Source organism: Echiichthys vipera, assembly GCF_963691815.1.
Source record: "Echiichthys vipera genome assembly, chromosome: 3".
Classification (NCBI taxonomy): Eukaryota; Metazoa; Chordata; class Actinopteri; order Perciformes; family Trachinidae; genus Echiichthys; species Echiichthys vipera.
In genome coordinates this window covers 12,031,932-12,053,480 of record NC_139828.1, presented here as the reverse complement: position 1 = coordinate 12,053,480, position 21,549 = coordinate 12,031,932, and the positions used below count along the sequence as shown (strand labels likewise).

At 40.5% G+C, this 21,549-nt stretch overlaps 1 protein-coding gene across 1 annotated transcript; it reads right to left on the bottom strand.

Annotated features, from left to right (window-relative positions):
- Positions 1–4,379: 4,379 nt before the first annotated feature.
- mier2 (mesoderm induction early response 1, family member 2) lies at positions 4,380–19,169 on the bottom strand. Its single transcript, XM_083940339.1, is given in 13 exon segments — positions 4,380–7,137; positions 7,972–8,069; positions 8,771–8,783; positions 8,786–8,913; positions 9,723–9,853; positions 9,945–10,039; positions 11,459–11,540; positions 13,693–13,844; positions 13,987–14,056; positions 14,538–14,617; positions 17,879–17,990; positions 18,088–18,201; positions 19,018–19,169. Coding segments are annotated over 13 exon segments (1,554 nt in total). The 5' UTR covers positions 19,045–19,169; the 3' UTR covers positions 4,380–6,685.
- Between the last annotated feature and the right edge of the window lie 2,380 nt (positions 19,170–21,549).

Below are 21,549 nucleotides of genomic sequence, written 5' to 3'. Positions count from 1 at the left end.
AGAATGACGGACAATGCCTCCAGCCGACGCTGTTGCCGGCCAGAAAGCAAAAAGTTCACACAGCATCCCACTTTAATCATGCATGTTCATACATTTACAATTCTATTTCTAATCCAATCTTTTTTTCCAAAGGCAAAACACTGATCTTCAATAGTTCATTAGGTCATTTAGAGGTGGAAGTGTGAGCCATTCCCCCTGAGTGGAAGCTTTTCGTTGTGCATTGAGAGTTATGCCAAGTTCCCACGACTACAGCTATCAGGGACTCCAAGAGCCAGTGGAGAGTGCAAGACACAGGCTGAGGGAAATCCAGGTGGGAGGGGGCCCCTGTAACGATAGAAACTTTTTTCTACGGCACAGGCAAAGCAGCGGGGAGAAGCTCAGCCCCTGGCCAGAAGAGAAGCCGCTGCAACCGGCTACATTTTCACGGCCCTTTGTGTTTCATAACGACACACAAGAAACACTTGGGTTTAGGTTTCAAACACACCGGCCGGGCTTTTAACTGAAGACACATCAGGGATTCCTGCTGGTCATCTTGCATATGATGACTCCTTGTTGCGGGTAAATGTAATTAGGCCTAGTGTGAGAAAAACAATGACTTCAAGACTCCCGAAGTTAGCATGTTCTGTAGTTTATACAGTACAGTATTAGTATTGACTTTGAAAAGTCTAGGGACTTTGCATTAGTCTCTGTCAAACAGCTTAATGCAGGGTCAGGAACTGGAGACAAGATGTTCTGCTTTATCCTGGCAACAAGGAACAGAAACCGTAAAGGGTAGTCTTGACATTTTTACTTTTGTTCAGCGGGCCATTAATTGCGTTGTGAGAGAGAAAGCCTACACTTAAAGAGCATTTCTCCCGATGAGAGACTGTGCAGATTTACATTCTCACCCACACACTCACTCAAACTCAGTAGAGACAACTCTGCTAATTTAAGCAGAGAGAACAAAGCATGTATTTACTGCTTGTAACTTTGCACTTTTTATAAAGAAAAGGGAGAAAAAAAAATCTACTTTGTCCTTTAGTTATTCTGCCTTGTAAGAAATGTATACTACCTGTATTCTCTTAACTGACTGCATTAAAGTAAAACAATCACTTCATTTTTCTGCCTCCCCAGAGGTGTCTTATAGCCACTCTGCATTTATTCTCCTAATGTAAATAGCTTGTGTAATTAGCAGCGTAGCTCCTAATCTACCAGTGAAACCTGGCCTGGAGAACAGGAGGCCAGATGAGATATAGGGTGGGTTATTATAATTAAGGGCTTTTTCTGCTGGTACTGCTCTACACATGCACTTCTTATTCTCTGTACTAATGTACTAATGTAGCTGAAATGACCCTCCCGTCACAACTTAAACTAAACACATGGCTCTCACCCCAAAATGTGATATAACAAAGTGTTTTCACAGCCACAGCACTGTGTAATATTACCCAATATTACACAAAAAGAACATATTATTCTCATTTTCAGGTTCATATTTGGGGTTTCTACTAGAACATGTTTACATGCTTAAAAATGAATAAATAAATACAATTCTCAAAGCTGCCTGTCCTCTGTCTAAAATGCTCCATTTTAGACCCCCTCCTAAAAAAGGCCCAGCTCTGATTGGTCCATTTTTCCAAGCCTTCCACATCAGCACTGTAGCAGCACTTTCTACCTATATATAGTATTTTTGTGACATCAGAAAGTCACGGTTTCTGAATAAAAGCTGTGTGCATTTCTCTGTGGATTGATCCTTTCACAGTAGTTATATAGCACCTCCACCAGCTTTATGATAATAAAAACACACACGGAGATCTAAATTACACTATGGTACATTTAAAGAAAAAATCTTCTTTTTTGGTTAAATGAATCTTATGGTTGCGATGTTTTATTATAATTTGGAGTTCTGGACATCTTTCAATAAGACGTATAATGTGTTGTTTTCTAAAGACACATAATACCACTGCAAATGAACAGTTTTTTAATGTGCTATAGACTGAGTCAGCTGCTTTATTCTGCCTTGTTTTGAGACAATTGATAGTTTGTGAAAGTCATAGATTATACAACCTTTTGTTTTACATCATTGTTGGTATAGATTTGAAGTGGTAGATCACCTCACCACTCATCTCTTACCGGACACTGTGTGCACTTCTCCTGCAACAGCACAGTGCATTACAAAAAATAGTCCACATATCTGCTGTGTACTGGACTTTGTTAGAAAAAGATTTAGCACAGACATAAAAGCAATATCTACTTTTCCCAGTCAGTGCTATTATACAAGGCTTTAAATACTAAAACACAAATACTTTTGACTATTCTTGTCAAGCAAATGAGTGCAACAGTATGGTTTCTGTGGACTGTACAAGGCACAACATATAGTAGAGTATATCGGCCAACTATCTGTGTGTGTTTTGTACTTGTCCCTTTGTTCTCCATCCGAGAGTCGAGGCTGTATCTGGTGATGAAGCCATGCTGCCCCTAACTAACAGCCGGAGGCTCCCACACCACAAAGAACTGCATGGTTGCTCTCCTTCATCTGCAGTCTGGGACCGGCAGAGGGCACCGCAGAGCCTGGCAGCTGGGAGTAAAGGAAAGAAATCAAAGGAGAGGGAGGGATGAGGTGGTGGAGTTGGGAGGAACTGTGCTAAAAGAGAGATAAATGTGCAGAAAAGAATGAACAAACCAGAGTGAGGTAATTCTCCACAGAGAATTGTTATATTTCTCTTTGACTAGCTGTTCTTCTAGCTTTTAATAAAGACATGTTCAATGCATTTAATCCATTGACAGATCATTTCTGTATTTCCAGTGTCCCCTGCTCTCAGCAAATAAACAGTTAAAAATACACAGAGGGACAGTGACTTCATTCTCTGCCCAGGATGCCATTACTCCATTATTTCTTTACATAAAAGATATTTGTTCTGAATGTCGAGTACAGCCCCTTTAAGCATTACTTAAGTATATGATTTGTTCCTTTATTGTAAAGTGTTACACACAATAACAGCCTATTTTTGACACTAGTGTAAAAAAAACACCAAGACACCCAAGTTAATGGTAAAATGACATAACCTGAATTAAACAAGTTTACAAAAGGGAGTGATTCCAGCCTTCCAAAGTATCAAATTCTCACCTTGAAGTTCTGCTTTAACAAGTTTCCTTTTATTGTCAACACACATTTCCGTGTCAGGAACAAATTGTAACAATATTTAAACATCCAAAGAAACTTCTCCAACAATATGTGGTCGTCCCACTGTGGTCAGCTGAATGCTCTGCCAGAGGTTCAGCAGAGTGATAGCTCCCCCTTCTGGGGTTTCTTACGATGTTGGTCATCATTGTGAAGTCACTCTTAAGTATCTCTGAATACAATATTAAACACTATATGTATTTTTTTGTTTTAGTGTTGTTTTTACCGGTTTGTTATTTAATACAGTTTTGATGTGTGTTATAGAAGGTTTACCTTCATTATGGAGTAAAACAGAAAAAAGGAATTAACCCATCTCCCATTTTCAACACTCACCTTTCTAATTTTCCTCTCAACTTTTGTTGTTCCGTAATGAGATGTGTGTGTCTAAGTATGTCCATGGTCAGTTTAGGATGTGTGTGTAACCTCGGGGGAACACAGAGGAGGGTGTCTGTGGTGTAAGTCCTGGTGATGAAAAAAGCTTCAATTTAACACATTTTTCCAGCTTTTTTACTTCTGGAATAGATAAATGGGGAACTAAATCAAGTTTTCCCCAAAGCAATTTCAGTCAAAGGCAACTGGACTTGGTTATTTGTCTAGGAAGACGTTTCTCCTCTCATCCAAGAGGCTTCATCAGTTCATGTATCGCTGGACCAGACCCAGCGTGGTCAGATGTGACAACGTTGACCTGGACAAATGCGAACATTCACAGGCGTAAATCAAGTTCATCTTTTAAATGAATTGCCAATATTTCACAATTCTCTTCTTAAACAAACATTATGTGTGATTATTCACAATCGTTTCCATGTTTATCTGACAATGCTCATCTCATAAACAAGGGCAGGTGCTGTTTCAGCGTTCAGAATAATGAATACAAAGGTAATCAGTTCAATACTTCACTCGTGTCCATTTTAATTGTTTTCTTTTTTTAACAAAATATAATAATTAACAATAACAGAAGCAGTACAATATATAAATTGCTAAAAGTAAAAGGTAAGAATTAATAAAAGGCAGTGATTCAGAGCCTTTTCCCGCCTTCATGGTCTCGTCCTGAACCCTCCCACCCTCCCCCATGTAAACAAAAACAAAACATACATTGATCTGAAACAGGCTTTAAACGTTACAGTAAGAGCTCTCACATAACAGACAATAACAAGGAATAAATAGAAGAACAGACAGAAGGAAGAACAGGGCTGAATCCTTTCACTCCCTGAAACGTTGCCTTTATCCTCTTTAGACAGTGTGGCTAAAATATACTGACATGCAGAAGAAAACACCACATATGTATGAAAGGATGCACAGATCAATACAGGATTTTGTGAAATGACTAAAAATGTATGAAATAATCCCTAATCTTGAAGGCATCTTAAAGCTCATCCATTAATTCACTTTTACATAATTTTAAATAATCAAATAACATTCCCTGTAATAATCTTTATCATAAGCTTTGTCCATTTATATGTATTCATCATATCTCTACCATCACGTCATGGTTACGTCTATATACCCCCTCTTTCATACACGCACTGCTTATCAAAACATCACCCGGAGGAGCTGAATGTAAGAACGCAAACGTCTGAATCAGTCGGACCGGATATTAAACAGACTTAACCCGGCAAGCTCCCCCAGTACAACGTCTGCTTTATGTCAGGTTGACATTCTCCAGACTTCATATGAGAAAACGGCTAATGATTCCCAACCTGGAACCGGCAGATCCTTTTGAGTTTAGAAACTGTACGGTTACGGTTTTATAATTATATCTGTAACAATTCATTTGAAAACTGAGGATATAAAAGTTTGACATCCACAAACAACTTGACAACTCTAATTGAGGGCTCCATGACAGCTTTGGGACACTGGAAAAGAGATTTGCACTATAAAATATGTAATTATTAGAATTGATAATGCATTTGTACACTATGTGACACTTCAATGTCGTCAATAGGTTTCATTTTGTCTTGCAGAGGTCAGTGAGGGAAACATTTCAGAGGAGAAAGAGAGATTTCTGCATTTGTTCAATCCACAATGCAGTTTGGATCTGTCCCACTCTGACACTAAAATGTACCTTTGTTCACACTTGTTTAATGATTGGACGATATTTGAATGGAAGAAGATATCAGAAGATGCCAGAACTGTTACATTACAGGATATTAGGATAATCCCAACATCTGTCATTACATATGGTTTTACTCTTACACTGACAAGATGCTTCTTAATACAATAAAGTTCTAATAAACTTAATCCCTTTTCCATCTGATGTGTTTTTGAATTTGATTTTCAACCTGTCCAGAGTTAGTGACCATCTCTCACTGATGAGTCAGGGGGATCATCAAAGCTGCAGAACCTGAGAGAGAGCAATTGCATTCAGTGACTTACCTATGTTTGCATGCACATTTTACATTTACACATTTTATTTTAGGGTTGTTCTTCATGTCAAACAGCATCTTAATCATGAGAGAAACGGTGATCAGATATTATGATAAAGAACTGCGTTTTTATAAAGCTCTATGTAAATTTTGAAATTAAGAACAAGATGAAAACTTCCACGAAAGCAAAAGTAAAAAATAAAACCAGCAAAAATATGAAGCTAATTTTTCTCTGATCATCATCAAATCTCAACCTCAAAATGTTATTTAGTCTAAGCATATCATCCATCCATCCATCATCTGTAACGGCTTATCCCAGTCGGGGTCACCGACACCGATCCCAGCTGACAAAATCTGAACAAAATTCTTGAGACAGATCGACTCTTAAGTCAAACGTTTTCAGACAGGTGGAGTGGAGGAGACGGATTGCAAACAAAAACGAAATGAAGAACAGAGTTAATTGAGGATGTTTCACTTTGATTTTTAAATAAAGTTTTGTCTATAGTTTGAAGGGACAGATTTTACTCTGTGGTCAGACTTCCAGCAACCATGTCACAGTGGTTCTCTCCAGAGACAGATCTTAAATGGCTGCAGGGGCAAAACTGCTGAGCAATACGCAGAACATAGTTAAAAAAAATAGCTCCTGTTGGAGTAGGTTTAGATGAAATCTGATCAACAAATCAAACTCTCTTCATCCCAATAATAAGAAAACAAAGAAACAGTGGTGAACGCTGTCAATCATTGGTGTGTTTTAGGAAACAAATGGACTGCTAGCTACTTGCTTCCTGTTTGTTTGCATGGTTACTGCAGCTCTCCCCACCTACACTGGGCTTCCACAAGTATGTATTAATCATAGCCAATCAATAGTTCTGCCCTGGTGCAGGTTGTGGTAATCAACTGTTAATAAACACATAATCAACACCTGAAATAAGTGATTAACTCATCATTCCACAATGGACAGAGGGTTCAAGTGTCTCAGTTTAAAAAGAGGATTCAGACAGACGAGTAACACGAGTGCTAGGTCCATTCTTTTTCACAAAGTCAGGTAAATGCACTTTTTGTCCTGGTTTCTTCAAGCTTGGTGTAAAAACCAACACAGAGCAAAGATTTTGACACAGGGAAACCCATGAAGAGTACCACTTAGTTTTGATCTCCCCAAGTCCCTTCAATGTGTGAGAGAGCGGGGATGCTGGACGGGAGGGGAGTGCAGCAGGTTCCCAAATGTTTGGAAGTGTGATGGGAGGACAGACAAGGAGGGAGGTGAGGCTGATGGCAGGCTAAATTCCACCTGTACCCCATGGGGGGAGCCAGTCCCACCGCCCGCTGTATCACAGTCAGGGTCCTCAGAAACAAAAGGTCCACTACACATGTGTAGCTGGTAAAAACAGGAGCCTGGGAGACGATGGTCATCATGGCAGGACAGAGGGCTCCTGCCTGCCCACTGGGAGCCCTCGGGGGAGGGGCGGGACTGGAGCTGAACTAGAGCTGAGGCACAACAACTGCTTGAGCCAGAATCCCGCAGGTCGTCCATGGGCGGGAGAGAGAAGGGACAGCCAAACAGCTGCTGAGGACATCCGTCACCACACAAGCCTGACAGCCCCATCACCAGCTCACCATCTGTACAGATGTAGAAGAGTTCATAAAATGACGGATCAGCGAAATATCCGTAACTCAGTCATATAATCTTGCTTTATTTGTTCCAGAAACTATCACATACTGTATATTTTAAATTAAATTAGCTTCGTCCAAGACATTTTCAGTGACCTAAATGTATACAGCAGCTTCAAAAATGATTTATTCCACTTTTATGATACTGAGATGAAATCACTCAAATGGAAATTCAATAGAAATGTTGCAGTGTGAATGACCTAAACTGTAAATTATGGTATCAGAGAAGAGGCCGAACGCATGTGAACAATTTATCTGCTTAATAGTTTAGCACAAGAGGAATATGTTTAATTATTTCATTTTGATTTGCACTGTAAATTCCTCACACGTCAGATTGTGTTTGTGTGCAAGTTGTCGACAAGAGCCACAGACATTACAACAAACTTTAAACTTGTTCTTAGCAAATATGTGAGATTTGAATTTCAGACTATTGTGCTGGTTAGATTCTTGCTACCCAAACATTTAGTATGAATTTCCATTTTTCGCTACACGTTGAGCAGATGTGATGGTAATTATCAAATGCACGTAACTGAATTTTAAGCGAATAAAAAGGTCAAGAGGGCAAAGGTTGAATTCAATCTGAAATGACTCAATATGTCTGACAGATAATTAGTGGCATTTGCTGAATAGCCACAAGAGGCTTTATGGCTGTATACAATAGTCCTGCACCCTTTGGCTCTAATTAGAGTTTGATTATCTACCACAGGCAAGTTAATGAGATCTGTTCCCAATCACCACAGTGTTAATATTCTCTCTTTAATTCTCTCTTCTTGCCTTCTTTACCTGCAGGCCCAGCCTGCTTTCTGTGGCCTGTCTGGACCGAGTTCATGGCTTTAAGAGAAAGCGGGGAGTTCGTCTGCGGCGGGGACGGCTCTCCTCCTCTGGAGCACCATGTCAACAGGTGTGCATGGATACACACACACACACACACACACACACACACACACACACACACATACATACATACATACATACATACAGATACAGACATGCATACGTGCACACACAAACACAACAACACAGGACACACAAGAAGCAAGAAAATAGTGGGGAAAACAAAGAAGGTGAGACATAAAAATGATTCATAACATAAGATAATGTGATGTCAAAATAAAAGACAAACCATGAGTTCAAAATAAGACATTCAATAGACAAAAATGAAATCCATAGAACTGCATGTGAAACATGATGGATACCAGAAAATGATGGTAATTTGGAATATGTGTCTGACATGGTATGTAAATGGTTGATCTACAGAAAGATGCACGGCTCTTTCTGATTTAATCGTTACAGGAAACCAAACTCTATTCGCCAAATGGTAGAGCTCTATGTGCTCTATGACCAGCCACCACTTCAAATGAAACTCTGATCTTATGAGTTGAAATCTTCTAAGATTGTACTGTACATGTGCTTGTTTCTATGCGGTCCGGTCTTGCTGTAAACATGTGATAAAGAATACCATTTCAGGCCATGGCTATCACAATTGCTTCACTATTAATTATGTTGGTCTCTGAGGCAGAACATTTACTCTGCAGCGCTACAGTTTCAAGAATTTGAGCCATCACATCAGGTGCTTGTTTACCTTGTTTGTCCAGTTCCAGGCTCGACCGGGGAGGTAATGGGGACTCCAGCTGCCCAGTGCCCATGGAGCTGTGAGACAACAAGCCTGAGGGATTGTTGCTTCCCTCAAGCTCCCCAACTTCCCCATCCTGGTCTCCGTCCTCCCTGCACCACACAACACAACCGCCGGATTAAAAAATGACATAAGAAACCTCCTTTTCCACCCAGAAACAGTGGCCCCTGATCGTAAAATAAAGGTTAAATATAAGTATGAATTAGTTAAGACAGGAGAGTTTGCGAAAAACATTTGCTCACAGTAATGCCTCAGCTTAAAGTAATCCAATGGAAATAATAAATAACAAACCAGATTGGTAATAACAAGATGTACTTATTTTGGACTTATTTAATCATATTTATTCACTCCATATTACATTATTACAAACAAAACAAGAACAACTGCACTATATCATGTCAATATGTATATATGTCTATTTTCCATTTCTTCCCTTTTTAAATTTAACTTTATTGTTTATTTTTGCTATTTTTTACCTTATTTTGTCATACTCTGCTGCTGTTGTAACAAAAGAATTTCCCCGTCTGCGGGACATTAAAGGTTTTCTGATTCTGATGTCCAATGGATTACTCTTAGAATAGTCTTGACTAATGGGGATTCATAAATAAACTGTATAAAAAGGTCTGGTGGATTTGGAGTTAATGGGAAGTTTAGAAGAGAACGAGAAATCCTCATTGCAGGCACATTTATAACACAAGCATGTCCTGAGATGTACAGTAGAAAATATGAACACGTCTTTAAGAAGTTTTAGGTGACTCAGCCATAAGTTCACCTCTTTCCATTATTTTATATTCTAGGATTTCTGCCTATTGAATAGCAGAAATTATTATGAGCTCACATGTACAATTTTTTAGCTCAACTAGACTATGAATCTTATCTTTAATGCTCCAGGAATACTCACATGGTCCCCGATTGGAGGCTGAACTTCTTGCGGCTGAGCCTGGTGGTCTGTTGGGTAAAGTACTCGTGGCGGTCGGACTTCTTCCACATGTAGTAATACTCCACACACTCCCCAACGGAGCGTGTTCGTACCTTAGGAGGAGGAAAAGGTTTTTGCTTTGAGAAAAAAAACTGTCAACATCGGGTTTTAACATCAAACTTGAGGTTCAACCGGAGCACTCACCTTATTAGCCTGAATGAGGTGGAAGTTTTTCCCGTAAACCCGATAGCCTTGCTCAAAGCTCCTACACTCCTCTTCACTCCAGGCACAAAGCTCTTCTAAAGATATCAGAAAAGCACCGGGAGTCTTTTAGCACTATGCATTTATTGAATTCATGGTTAGCATACTTTTGACGTTATATTGTTTTAAATGAATGTAAAGCAGTCACAGCTTTGTGCTGCAGATCATCACAAACCAGGGCTTTGAGGGTGACATTCAATGTCCGAGCCAGCTGCAGGAAAATTGTGACGGGGTGAGGCTAAATGTAGCAGTATGGTCAGGACTCTCTGATACAGACTTCAGATATAGTCATATTCCACAGTACTCTCCAGCAGACATGTTTTCGTAGTGCTCAAATGTGCGTTCTGCAGTTTATTGAACACAACAGTTGACTTCAAGCTCCCAAACGAGTCGAAATTAGCTGCTTTTACTCAGTGCCCCCACATTTCTAGTTTCCGTTTAAAAAAAGAATGTGATCAAAAACGTGTGCCCCGCAACTGCAAATATAGTTAACCGAGTTTCTGAAACATGTTACTTCATAAGGAAGTTGTTAGCTTCAAACTTGCATTCCTATCATTTTCCAAGAAGATTATAATCTCTTCCTACAGTTCGTCATCATGTTGCTCAACTCGGGACACAACAGGACTTGGATGCAAGTCCCTCTCTTTATATCATACAGTACGCCCACTGACTGCACTTTGGGAGAAATGCACTTGAGCATTTGGTAGACCCCTAATTTTCTAGCTGCTGCCTAAGCCCTGTATGTGCTGATCCTCACAAAATCCTCCAATTTCAGATTAGCCTCTTTTTAAAGAGGTGAAAGAAATGAAAACCCATTGTAATCCTCCTCCACATCATCTGCATCAACAAATCTGACAATCCTATCAAAAAACTGCAGTTTCGCCTGTCAGCTACTTCTTAACAGAAGTCTGTTTCTGATCTTGTTTATAAGCTGCGAGTTGCTTTTTTTTATTTTTACAAGAAAACATTTTCATAATATGTGCAATGCGTTTGTAGGGGGGTAGTTTTCAGCTTGAAACCACATCAACAGCTGCAGGGAAGATTGATTCCCCTTCTATTGTGTGTAGCTTTTTAAGTGTTTGCAGTTTCTTTCTGAGGGAGTACATGGGCTTGTGCTCTGGAAGTCTGGTGTCCAACCTCATATTGTGGCTGGTGCACGCAATGAGCTATGATTTCTCTTTAGTACCAACAAGCCCAGAAGAGGCCTCCCCACTTTTGGAATCACTGCCCTGAGGTTTATCTGAGTCAAAGAGGGATAATTTTGCTCTGAGACATTACTTTGAATAACGTTGTGAATTAAACTGAACTAAAAATACTGCCATATTAAATTCAAGTGCATACAATCATTTTATTATAAGATAAATATGTTATCAGTCACTATCACAGTCTTCATTTGGTGGATTTTAAATGAGTGCTATAGCAGGGTGGAAAATATTGGACAACAGGAAGGTTCTTACCACTGAACACTTTCACATTGAAGCGTAGTCGTCTCAGTGCCTCTTCGGCATTAAAGTTGCATTTCACTAGTTCATACAGTGCCTGAGAATCAAGAGAATGGACGAGAAAAAAGTTAAGACTTTTAAAAAGAGAAGCAATGGGTTCTAGCTTCCACCAGGCACAAAGCAGCAGCACAGTGCAACTGTCAATGCTAGTTTCAGGCCGACACAGTTGTTACTGTCGTGCCCATCATCCACATTATTTAAGTAGAAAATGTACGTGCGCCCATGAGGTGATTAAAATGAGGCGTGGCCAGGTGCATTAGTGGTGCATTGCTATCTTCAGGCAGCAGAAAGTGATTGGGCCAATAACCAAAGAGAACCAGGTCTGAAGTCAAAAGTGTAGTTTTTCCTGCAATTTACGGGGCGCATTATAGTGACATTAGTGACGCACAGACTAGTTATATCCAAAGACCCACAAATAAATAATAATGGGGGGGTTGTGGATGGGTGAAATTATACATCATTCATGTGGAAAATATTAATTACATTGTCTAAAATATGAACAGAGCAGGGCAGATAATTACGCACAGGGAACAGCAGTCAGAAGCTTAACTTCATTGATTATTTCAGAGGCTAAAAGTTTAGTCCAGTTTCCTCTGTGAGGCTTAAAACTAAGTTTTGCTGTTTAACTGTCCCACGCTGCTATTTATCACACATGGAAAGTTTACAATCACTGAAAGCAGCCTCTGTATTCATTAAAGAAAACACTCATCAGTACAACACATCATTGTAAGCTGAGTTTGTTCTGCTTAATGATGCTGCTATAGGCCGAGTCTGCCGGGGGATAATACTGTAACTGATACTCTGAGCTTCTATCCTCTCTGTCTGTTTTATTCAACTTCTTCCCCTGAGTTTTGCTTGCTTTGCTTTGTCGTCTCTCAGGTCTCCGATCGTGGTGGTGTCTGCTGCCACAATCCTGCATGACACTTCCTGCTGCTTATTACTATTACTATTACTATTCTACTATATTAAGTGCCATAACATATAAGTCATATTCACATTACTATAGATACTGTTACTTTGGTGGTTCCTTGCACCTTTGGGGCTGTCTCTCTGTCCGTCTTTGTATCTCTCTGTCCATCTGTCTGTCATTTCTCCCTTTCTCTCTCCTTTACTTCCTCCCCAACCGGTCAAAACAGATGTCCGTCCTCCACAGTGCTGGGACTGTTCGTTCCTGGCTGCTAAAGGGAAGGTTTTTGTTTCCACTGTGATTGTGGTCTTTACCTCCTCCATATGTAAAGTGTCCTGAGATAACTATTGTTATGAATTGACACTGTAAATAAAATTGAACTCAATTGAAAATTGAATTAAAAAGCAATAGCCTAAAGGGGCTTACTGGTAGAGGGGGAGTGAAAATAATTCATTAAGGCGGGTGACAGGTGGAGGATTTAAGATTTTTTTTTGGCAGTTTTCCAAGCCTTTAATATAGAGGACAGACAGGATATGGGGTGAGAGAGAGAGGGAGAAATATGCAGCAAAGGGCCGCAGGTAAGAGTTGAACCCGCGGCCATTGCCTTGAGGACCTTCCGCCTCTTAAAATGGCGTGACTGCTCTAACCACTCAGCCACCGGCAGGTGAATGATTTAAGAGTACAAGTGGATTTGAATGGCCTCACACTTGCTCCTCAAATCATGCTTGTTACACACGCACGCACAGCAACACTCCTCTTCCTCAATGAAATAGGTTATCATGCATTTGCTCAAATGCAATCAAACTGAGATGTTGATGGGACAGAGGACTGAATAGATACAACCCCTTTGCCCCTTGCACCCTACATTGCTCCATGCACTTTAGACCATGAGCTTTAGATTGGCTGAATAGGGCCCAGGGGCTGCAAAACCTGATATTTATGTTTACACTGAGTGGAGTACAGAAAAACTCTTGTTCTTTCCAGTGACGCAAACGGACCTAACCATGATCCACTTTAAACTATATTTAGTTGGGATAGGTTAATCAGTTATTAAGAAGAGACATGGTTAAGTAAGAACAGAAAGACTTGAGAGAAAAAATGAGAGAAAACGCCTGTCACTTAAAGACAACTGGGAGAAATTTTGTGACAAAGGGGGTACTACTGAATATCTACACAGCATTTAGGAAGCAACTACACAACTTTAGTGGGCAGCACATCCATTTTAACAGCTGGAATATAATATTTGACAGTGTCTTACTAATGCAATTTAAAGTTACTATACCTGTTGGTTGTCTCTGACAGTGTCTCTCTGTGTTTGTGTGCATGCTGCCCCCTCCTGGCAACATAGTCGCTGTGCATTCAGCAAGAACTCTTCCACTTCCTGCACCGACAGAACATCCGGCCTCCACAGCAACTGGTCCTCACTGCTGCAGGCTAAAGGATCAAAGAAAGGTAGAGAGAATCAGGGGAAATGCAGTGGAAAATGATTAAGAGACAGAAAAGGCGATGGTGACGGTAGATATAGACATGTTTGATATTGTCTTATTTCCTTCCACCATATTTTTCAGTTGCTTACCTCTCTCCTGGTAGGTATATGAACTGAGTGGAGGGATCTTTGCCTGGTACATAGAGCCAACCATGATCTCCTGAGAATGAAATCAAAGATAAAGTCTGTTATAGCTCTGAAATTGGTCATACATGCTAATAACTGCTTACACCGTGTTGAAGTATGCACTGTGTGGTAGGGCTGTTCAGGCAGAACTGCCCACTTGAAAATACAAGAACCTGAACACAACCAGGTTTCAGCTTCAAGATACTTGACTACTTTGGTTTTCAGTCAGATTTTATCACCACTAGTCTTTTCCTGCCTTACATTAATTCAATTCAACCAGCAATTTGTTATATTTTAGCAGTAAACTGAAAGCAGCGGAAAGACAAAACTGTACACACTTTAATGTCTATTCTATTTATCTCAAGTTATTTAACAATCAGACATTTTCCTCATTTCATGCAGCCCTAAAAGGAAGTAATTCATAAAACAATTTATTTTGTCATTGTCTATTTGTTTTGTGTGAGGTGCTTCCTATAGTGATCATGAGATGTGTGTTGGAGCCAGCGGTGGCCTACCTTGTGCTCTTCATTTGAGGGAATATAGGGGTCGTCAGAGTCCTCATCTGATGAGCTGACTATCGTGTCTTTGTCTCCACCTGAGAGACAAAACATCAGAGAGGAGGATCAGACAAATTTGTGTGGATGATATGATCCGTTTTGCAATGTTCAACTAATTTATCAGGCCTTTATGTTTTATTTAAATACAGAACAATTACTATGCTTGATGGTGTCTTACAGTTGTATCCATCAATACAACTAGCAATAGCATTTTCTTTAGTTTATTATTAAAGCCGGAGCCGATCCCAGCTGACATCGGGCGTGAGGCGGGTTACACCCTGGACAGGATGCCAGTCTATCGCAGGGCACAGACAACCATTCACACCTAAGGGCAATTTAGAGTCATCAATGAACCTATTAAACAAGTAAATTCTTATGAGATAAAAAAATCATTTTTTTTATCCAACCGAAAGAGTTAGAGAGTGACAGTGTGGACATAGTTAAAATAAAAAATGCAATTTATTTAACTCTATAAAATACAATTCAGGATGAAGCAGTGACCCGGAAATAATCAGAAGAGGAAAAAGCACCTCTTCTCTTTTACCTTAAGAAAAAAAACAAGTGCTCAGTTAAACTCTCTAAAATGTATTTATTTATGGTTTATTTTTATAGGGAAGGATACAATTTACAGTATATACTGTATATATAGACAGACAGAAAATAGTTATCCAATAAAAGTATCGTAGTTTTTATAGCAGAAGCTAGAAACCATGTAAGGAAGATACAATAAAAATGCAATAAAATACACAATAATGACGACACTTTATTTGACTCAGTGGATTTAATTACAGACTGGTCAGTCTGAGACCAGGCAGCCAAAGCATAGGACAAATGTGAGAAAATCATTGAATTTAGAAACAGCAGGGCACATTCAAATGTCATATCAAAAAAGGTTAGCTTCCATCCCCCCTCCCTCCAGTTTTATCAATTCTGGATCCATTTGGAGTATAAATTAAATATTCAGAAGTGTGCTATTTTTTGTCTATCCACAATCTATATTTCCCTTTAAAACGTCTGACAAGGGGTCCAAGTATTTGGGGCTGTTTATCACCAGCTCCTTCAGGGACCTTTTTCAAAAGAACTTCCAGCCACTATTAGATAAATGTAAGTCGTACTTGTCTAGATGGGCGGGCCTCCCCCTGTCCCTTAATCTTATTAAGATGGTCATTCTACCGAAGTTCAACACCTCCCAGTCTGTCTTAATAAATCTTTTTTTTGCTAATTTAGATCAGCAACTTAATGCTTTTATTTGGCGTTATAAACCAGCCCGTAGCCGAAAACATATTCTTTAACTCCCTAAACCTGAAAGGGGACTAGCACTCCCTAATTTCTGCCACTACTTCTGGGCCTACAACATTAATACACTTTTATATTGACTCCCTGGTGGAGTTGAAGACGTCTGCCCACCCTGGGCTCATACTGAGATAACATCTTCCTCCTGCTCTTTGCATTCTATGATTTGCTCACAGCTCCCCACCACTGCCCATAAGGTCTCACCTACTCCGGTCATCCCCAATACCATTCAAATTTGGATCCAGTTCAAGGAGCAGCACGACTTGCACAGGGCTTGGACCCTTGCCCCAGTTCTGAATAACTATGCGTTTCTCCCTTCCTGCACAGATCCTACGTTCTGCATATGGTCAGATGAAGGCCTCAAAACGCTTGAATGACCAACGTGTTTTTACGTCCTTTGCATCTATGTCGGATAAATACAGCCTGCCTAATAGCCACCTTTTTCGGTACCTAAAAATGAGACATTTTATCCAAAAGCAATTCCCACGTTTTCCGAACCGCCCCCCCTGAAGCTGAGATGGACCAATTCCTGTTTCTTAACGTACAACTTAAACGACTGCTATCTGTCATTTATAATAAGATTGCTCTTCTGAGCCCAGTCCCCACTGTATCGCCTAAAAGTGCATGGGTAAAGGATTTGGGGTCCAGTGGAGGGACATTTTAAAACTGGTTCACTCATCCTCAATTGTACAAGGCACGGCCTATTACAGTGGAAGGTGCTCCATAGAGCCCATTCCACCTACACTAAATAGGCTAAGATATACCCTAGTCACAGTGATGCTTGTAACCGTTGTAAGCAGTCCCCAGCAGTCCACGCACACATGTTCTGGGCGTGCCCGAAGCTTGCTGAATTTTGGTCTGATACATTTCAAACCCTCAAACAGGCTCTCAACACAGATTTGGAACCAAATCCCCTGACTGCTCTTTTTGGGCTTCCTCTGTCTAAAGATCTGCCCATTACCACACAACATGTCGTGGCCTTTACCACCCTGCTTAACAGACGTAAATAAATGGAAACATGTTTCTGCACCGACTCAAAAAACGTCAGATACGTGAAATTTTACAATGTTTACCATTAGAGAAGTTAAGATTTCACAGAGGGGATCTTTGACAGCGTTCCACAAAACTTGGGACCCTCTGCTGGCTTCAAGTAGCAATAGTTTTACTGTTATTCCTGATGATGCTGAGTAAGCTTCCTAATTCTTGGAAGGAGAGAACACTTTTGTTTCTCTTTAATTCCTTTTTTTATTTTTACTAATATTTACAGATTTTACTCTTTTTTGTCTCATTGTATCTTAATTATCTACGCATCTTATATGCTATTTAGTTACCTACGTCTGACATGGGTTGTTGGGAGGTTGTTGGGAGGGATAGTGGGAGTTCTGTTGGGTTTTTCTTTTTTTTTTCAAATTGAAGAAGACGCTCTGATGCTCTATACAACTTTTTTTGCCTGTCTGCAAAAACTCAATAAAGAAAAGGTAAGCTTCAATGGTTTGACTATTTTTTTTTTTTTTAATAGATAAAGGAGACAATCTGCCATACATTTGGTTATCATGATATTTTCTGGACATCAATACTGTCTCTACCAGGGAAGGCTGTTGGAATATATTTAAAATCCTTCAGTTTAAAGTGTATTTGACATCATTCTGTCATACGGAGCGAGACACATAAAAGCTGTACATGTTGCCATACCAGGAAGTTCACATATCACATTATATAGAAATAACTAAATCAAAGCTTTCAAGTCATTTCCTGACATTATAAACGCTGGCATGTCGAGTTGAAGCGTACCACCCAGCTGTAAGTAACATGCTGCAGTCTCAGCAAAGCACTGAATTTAAACTGAACTATCAGAAATGACTATGAGATAGTACTTTCAGTACAGCGATACAGCTTTATCAGAAAAAAGTATGCATGTGTGTGTTGAATTTATAGATTTTCTATCTTTTTTTTCTCTGAGATAATTTAAAAGGTCCTGTGTTAATGTATGTCTTTGTGTGCGTTACCTTGGAGGCGGCGGAGCAGATCTGAGGTGTTTGAGGTGACTGAGGGGGTGAGATCATCCGCTGACGATTCTTCGTCCTCCTCCCCAGGAAAGAGATCCTCAGTTATCTGATCCTGTTAAGAACAGAACAGCACATTATAGCAAAGAACACAATAACACAGAATACACTAATATGTCAGAAGTTAGCAGGTTCTCTGCGTTGTATCTGACCTTGTCCAGTGTCATCTCCGGCAGGCTGGCAGCCATGTGACAGGTCTCCTTCTCTGGGTCTGACACTGTGTAGCCGTACAGAGCCAGCAGCTCCTCCAAAGGAAGCTCCCCGGCCTTCAAAGAGATCCAGAGAGAGACAGCCACAGGTGGAAGAAGATGATTGCGTTACTTTCACATTTCTTTGCCTCGTTTGCCCAAATATCTCCAAAGCTCTCACTCAAGTTTGCAAAATCGCTGTTAAACTGTCAAAACATTTCCAAAATAAAACAATTCAAGAATGGAAAATGGACAAATGCTATCTGGATTCCTTCTCAGTGTAAAACCAGACCAGCTCTTTTCATTATCAGTCAGATTTGAGACGTTAAAGCAGATGTGAAAATCAAGAGCTGTGTGTTTATATCATTTCCTGAGCCTGGTTTTAAGGGGAAGTTTGTTCTGATCCATACAACGGGGGAGGACAACTAATGCGACTCTATTAAATGTGCCATTTAGCAAAGTTTGCCAAGAGGAAGACATCTTTCTTTGTCTTGCGATTTTGTAATAATGGGGATAAGAAGATGTACAAAGCAAATCTATTATCTGTAAACTTCTACTGCTGTTTTGTTTGCAAATAAATCCGCCAAAGTGTTTAATGGCAGAAGGGAAAGCGTGATACTAGCGGGAGTGTGACGCTTGTTTGTGTGTGGAAGTGGAGCTCCCATCAACAGGCGTAACAGCTGACAGAACTTCGAGAAAACTCAATTATTACGTTAATTACTTTTAGATTTGAACTCAAAGCATACATTTCCAATAGTTAAAATAAGAATATTGTGACCGTAAATGATGCCGTAAAGTCTGCCGAAAAATATTTTGCTGAAGAGAATGTGGCTTTCGTGCAGCAACTACAACTACAGCTTTAATATATACAGACATGGCTGAACTTAAACGTACAGTGTGCGACTGCCCGGCCATCTTCATGAGGCGAAAATTCTCCTTCAACTCCTCTAAGGCCTGTTAAGACTTCTGCTTCTCCTGCTGAGGGCCTTCATCACTCTACCTCATCCACTCTCCACTAGGCCACAACCGCCACACTTATCTGCCGGGGCTTTCCACCTACCTACAGACACAAACAAACACATTGTTATTTGTACGGACATTCATCGTCATGTAAAAACAGCATGGGGATGCATTACGACATGGCAGCACATTCCTCTGTGCGCCCATGACACAAACGCACACACAGACAACATGAGCTGATCCTGGCTCATCCCATTACAGATCAGCTGACTCCTGCCTTTTAAACCACCCTTGTAGGGATGGCTGTAGGGATACAAGTATCATTCAAACAATCATACTCTACAATCAATGTGTTGCATTCAACTGGAACTTTAAAGGTCCCATATTGTGCTCATTTCCAGGGTTCATACTTGTATTTTTTCCACTAGAACAGGTTTACATGCTTTAATCTCGTACTGTCTGTCTGAATATGCTCCGTTTTTGCACATGTCTCTTTAAACCCATTCCTGAAAAAGCCTGGTCCGCACTGCTTGGTCCGTGTTTCCAGGTCGTCCACATCTGCACTCTTGGTGGCTCTGCACTGTCAATGCAGCTGGGGGAATGACTGTAACAGCACTAGGGATTGACTGATATGGATTTGTCAGGGCCGGTGCCATCTTTTTTTTTTCATCAGCCTTAGCCGATGACCGATACGGACTGCCAATTTTCTTGAGCCGATACTATTTTTGCTCCCTCAATATACATCATAAAAATTACACAATGATGATAAAAAATGTTATGAGTCCCAATTTTTAAAAAAAGGAACATTTTTTAAATTTGAACAAAAGCGTCTCCAACAACACGGAGCTGCCTGTGGACGCCATTTACGTCTGTAAATAATTCCAGGAAAAAAAGGGAAAACGAAGCAGCTTGCATCAGCCGATACCTATACACCTAAAAAACGATAATACTGGCGGATATTTGCGATGTATCGGTCGATCACTAAACAGCACTGTACCTTTATATAGAACAGTTGTGACATCACAACCAGAAGAAGTCCTCACAGTTCGTTTAAAGGCCGTTTTTGAATACAGGCTGTGTGCATTTCTCTGTCGATTGACCATTTTGATACTGTCAAAGTCTTAGTATAGACCTTTATAATGGAATTCCATTGCTAGGCAACAGCCTTGGTCCTTGTTTACTTCCTGTCAGCCGATGTCATTCACATACACTGAAACAGGAAATAAACTAGGACACATTTAGAATGAAGAACTTTGCAAAGGTCTATTGAGCACCCACTTTTTAAGATATATTATCACTACTAAAGTTGATTTACGTGGGATAAACATATAAATATAAATATAGGCTACCTCTTAAACTCAATATATAACAGCTAATCTTCATGTTGGGAGCCAGCACATTTCCCCACCGTAGCAACGTAGTTTCCAATATAAGCTTTGGGTTTAAAGAAGAAAAAGTAGGATATATTGAAAGCTGAGGACACAAAAGAGTTACAGATGTGAACAAAAAAACTTTCGAGTAGTAGCCTACAGGACAACTAAGAGCTGTAAACAATCCCACCCTACCTAGTTCACACCGAGCCACCACTCACTGAATCACATTACACGTCTAAGGACAGCATTCCTGGGTTAAAGAAGTTGTAAAAGTCCAGTGAAAACCTAAATATTCATGTGGTGTGCCTCTCCCAACCCATCGGGTGCTCGTCTCTCTGACCAGGGGCGCTTTCCTGTGACTTGGTGCTGAACGTCTCTTCCTCTCCCCGGCTCACTATGCGAGCAGCACAAGAAGGAAATAAACTAGTTCGCAATATTACCGAAAGAGACGGTCGGAGAGTTTCCCTCCGCCGAGCCGTGACATCTCTCCCAACTTTTCCCACTCAGGGCGCACCTGAAATAGTTCAGCACCACCGTGTTAGACTCCGCCGGGCTCCCCTATTGTTTTCTACGGGTTTACTATGAAGGCGGAGGGAATGGCTCTTTAAAAGCTAAGAACGCGGAGAGAGGCGATACGCTGGAGAGGTTCTCCATTTCTTCCTCCCGCGGCCCCGTTAAAATGCCCCCGGTAGCCGTCTTTGAGCCGGCGTTCACCGGCGCATGAGACCGTCGACACCTTCGTGTACCGTTCGGCGTGACTCGAGTCTTAAATTCGGTCCAGTTTTTCTATCATTTGAGTCACTACATTCCTCGTTTTCGCTCACTTACCTCCGCCATTCCGTTTCTGCGCAAGCTGCCTATTGCCCGGATGTTGTAGGTCTGCTCCTCTCTGTTACAGCTCCGTTTATTGCCGCAACGATTCAAGCAACACAGAGTGTGCCCACAGTTAGTTAGGTGCAGAGTTATAGCGACTATTTCCAAGTAATTCTGCTATTTTGGTCTCGCTTGACAGCTGGCATTTTAAGGATTTCCCCATAGTTAGGCCACTTAAACACACTTTCGGTATGAATTCAATTCAAGATTCAAGATTCAA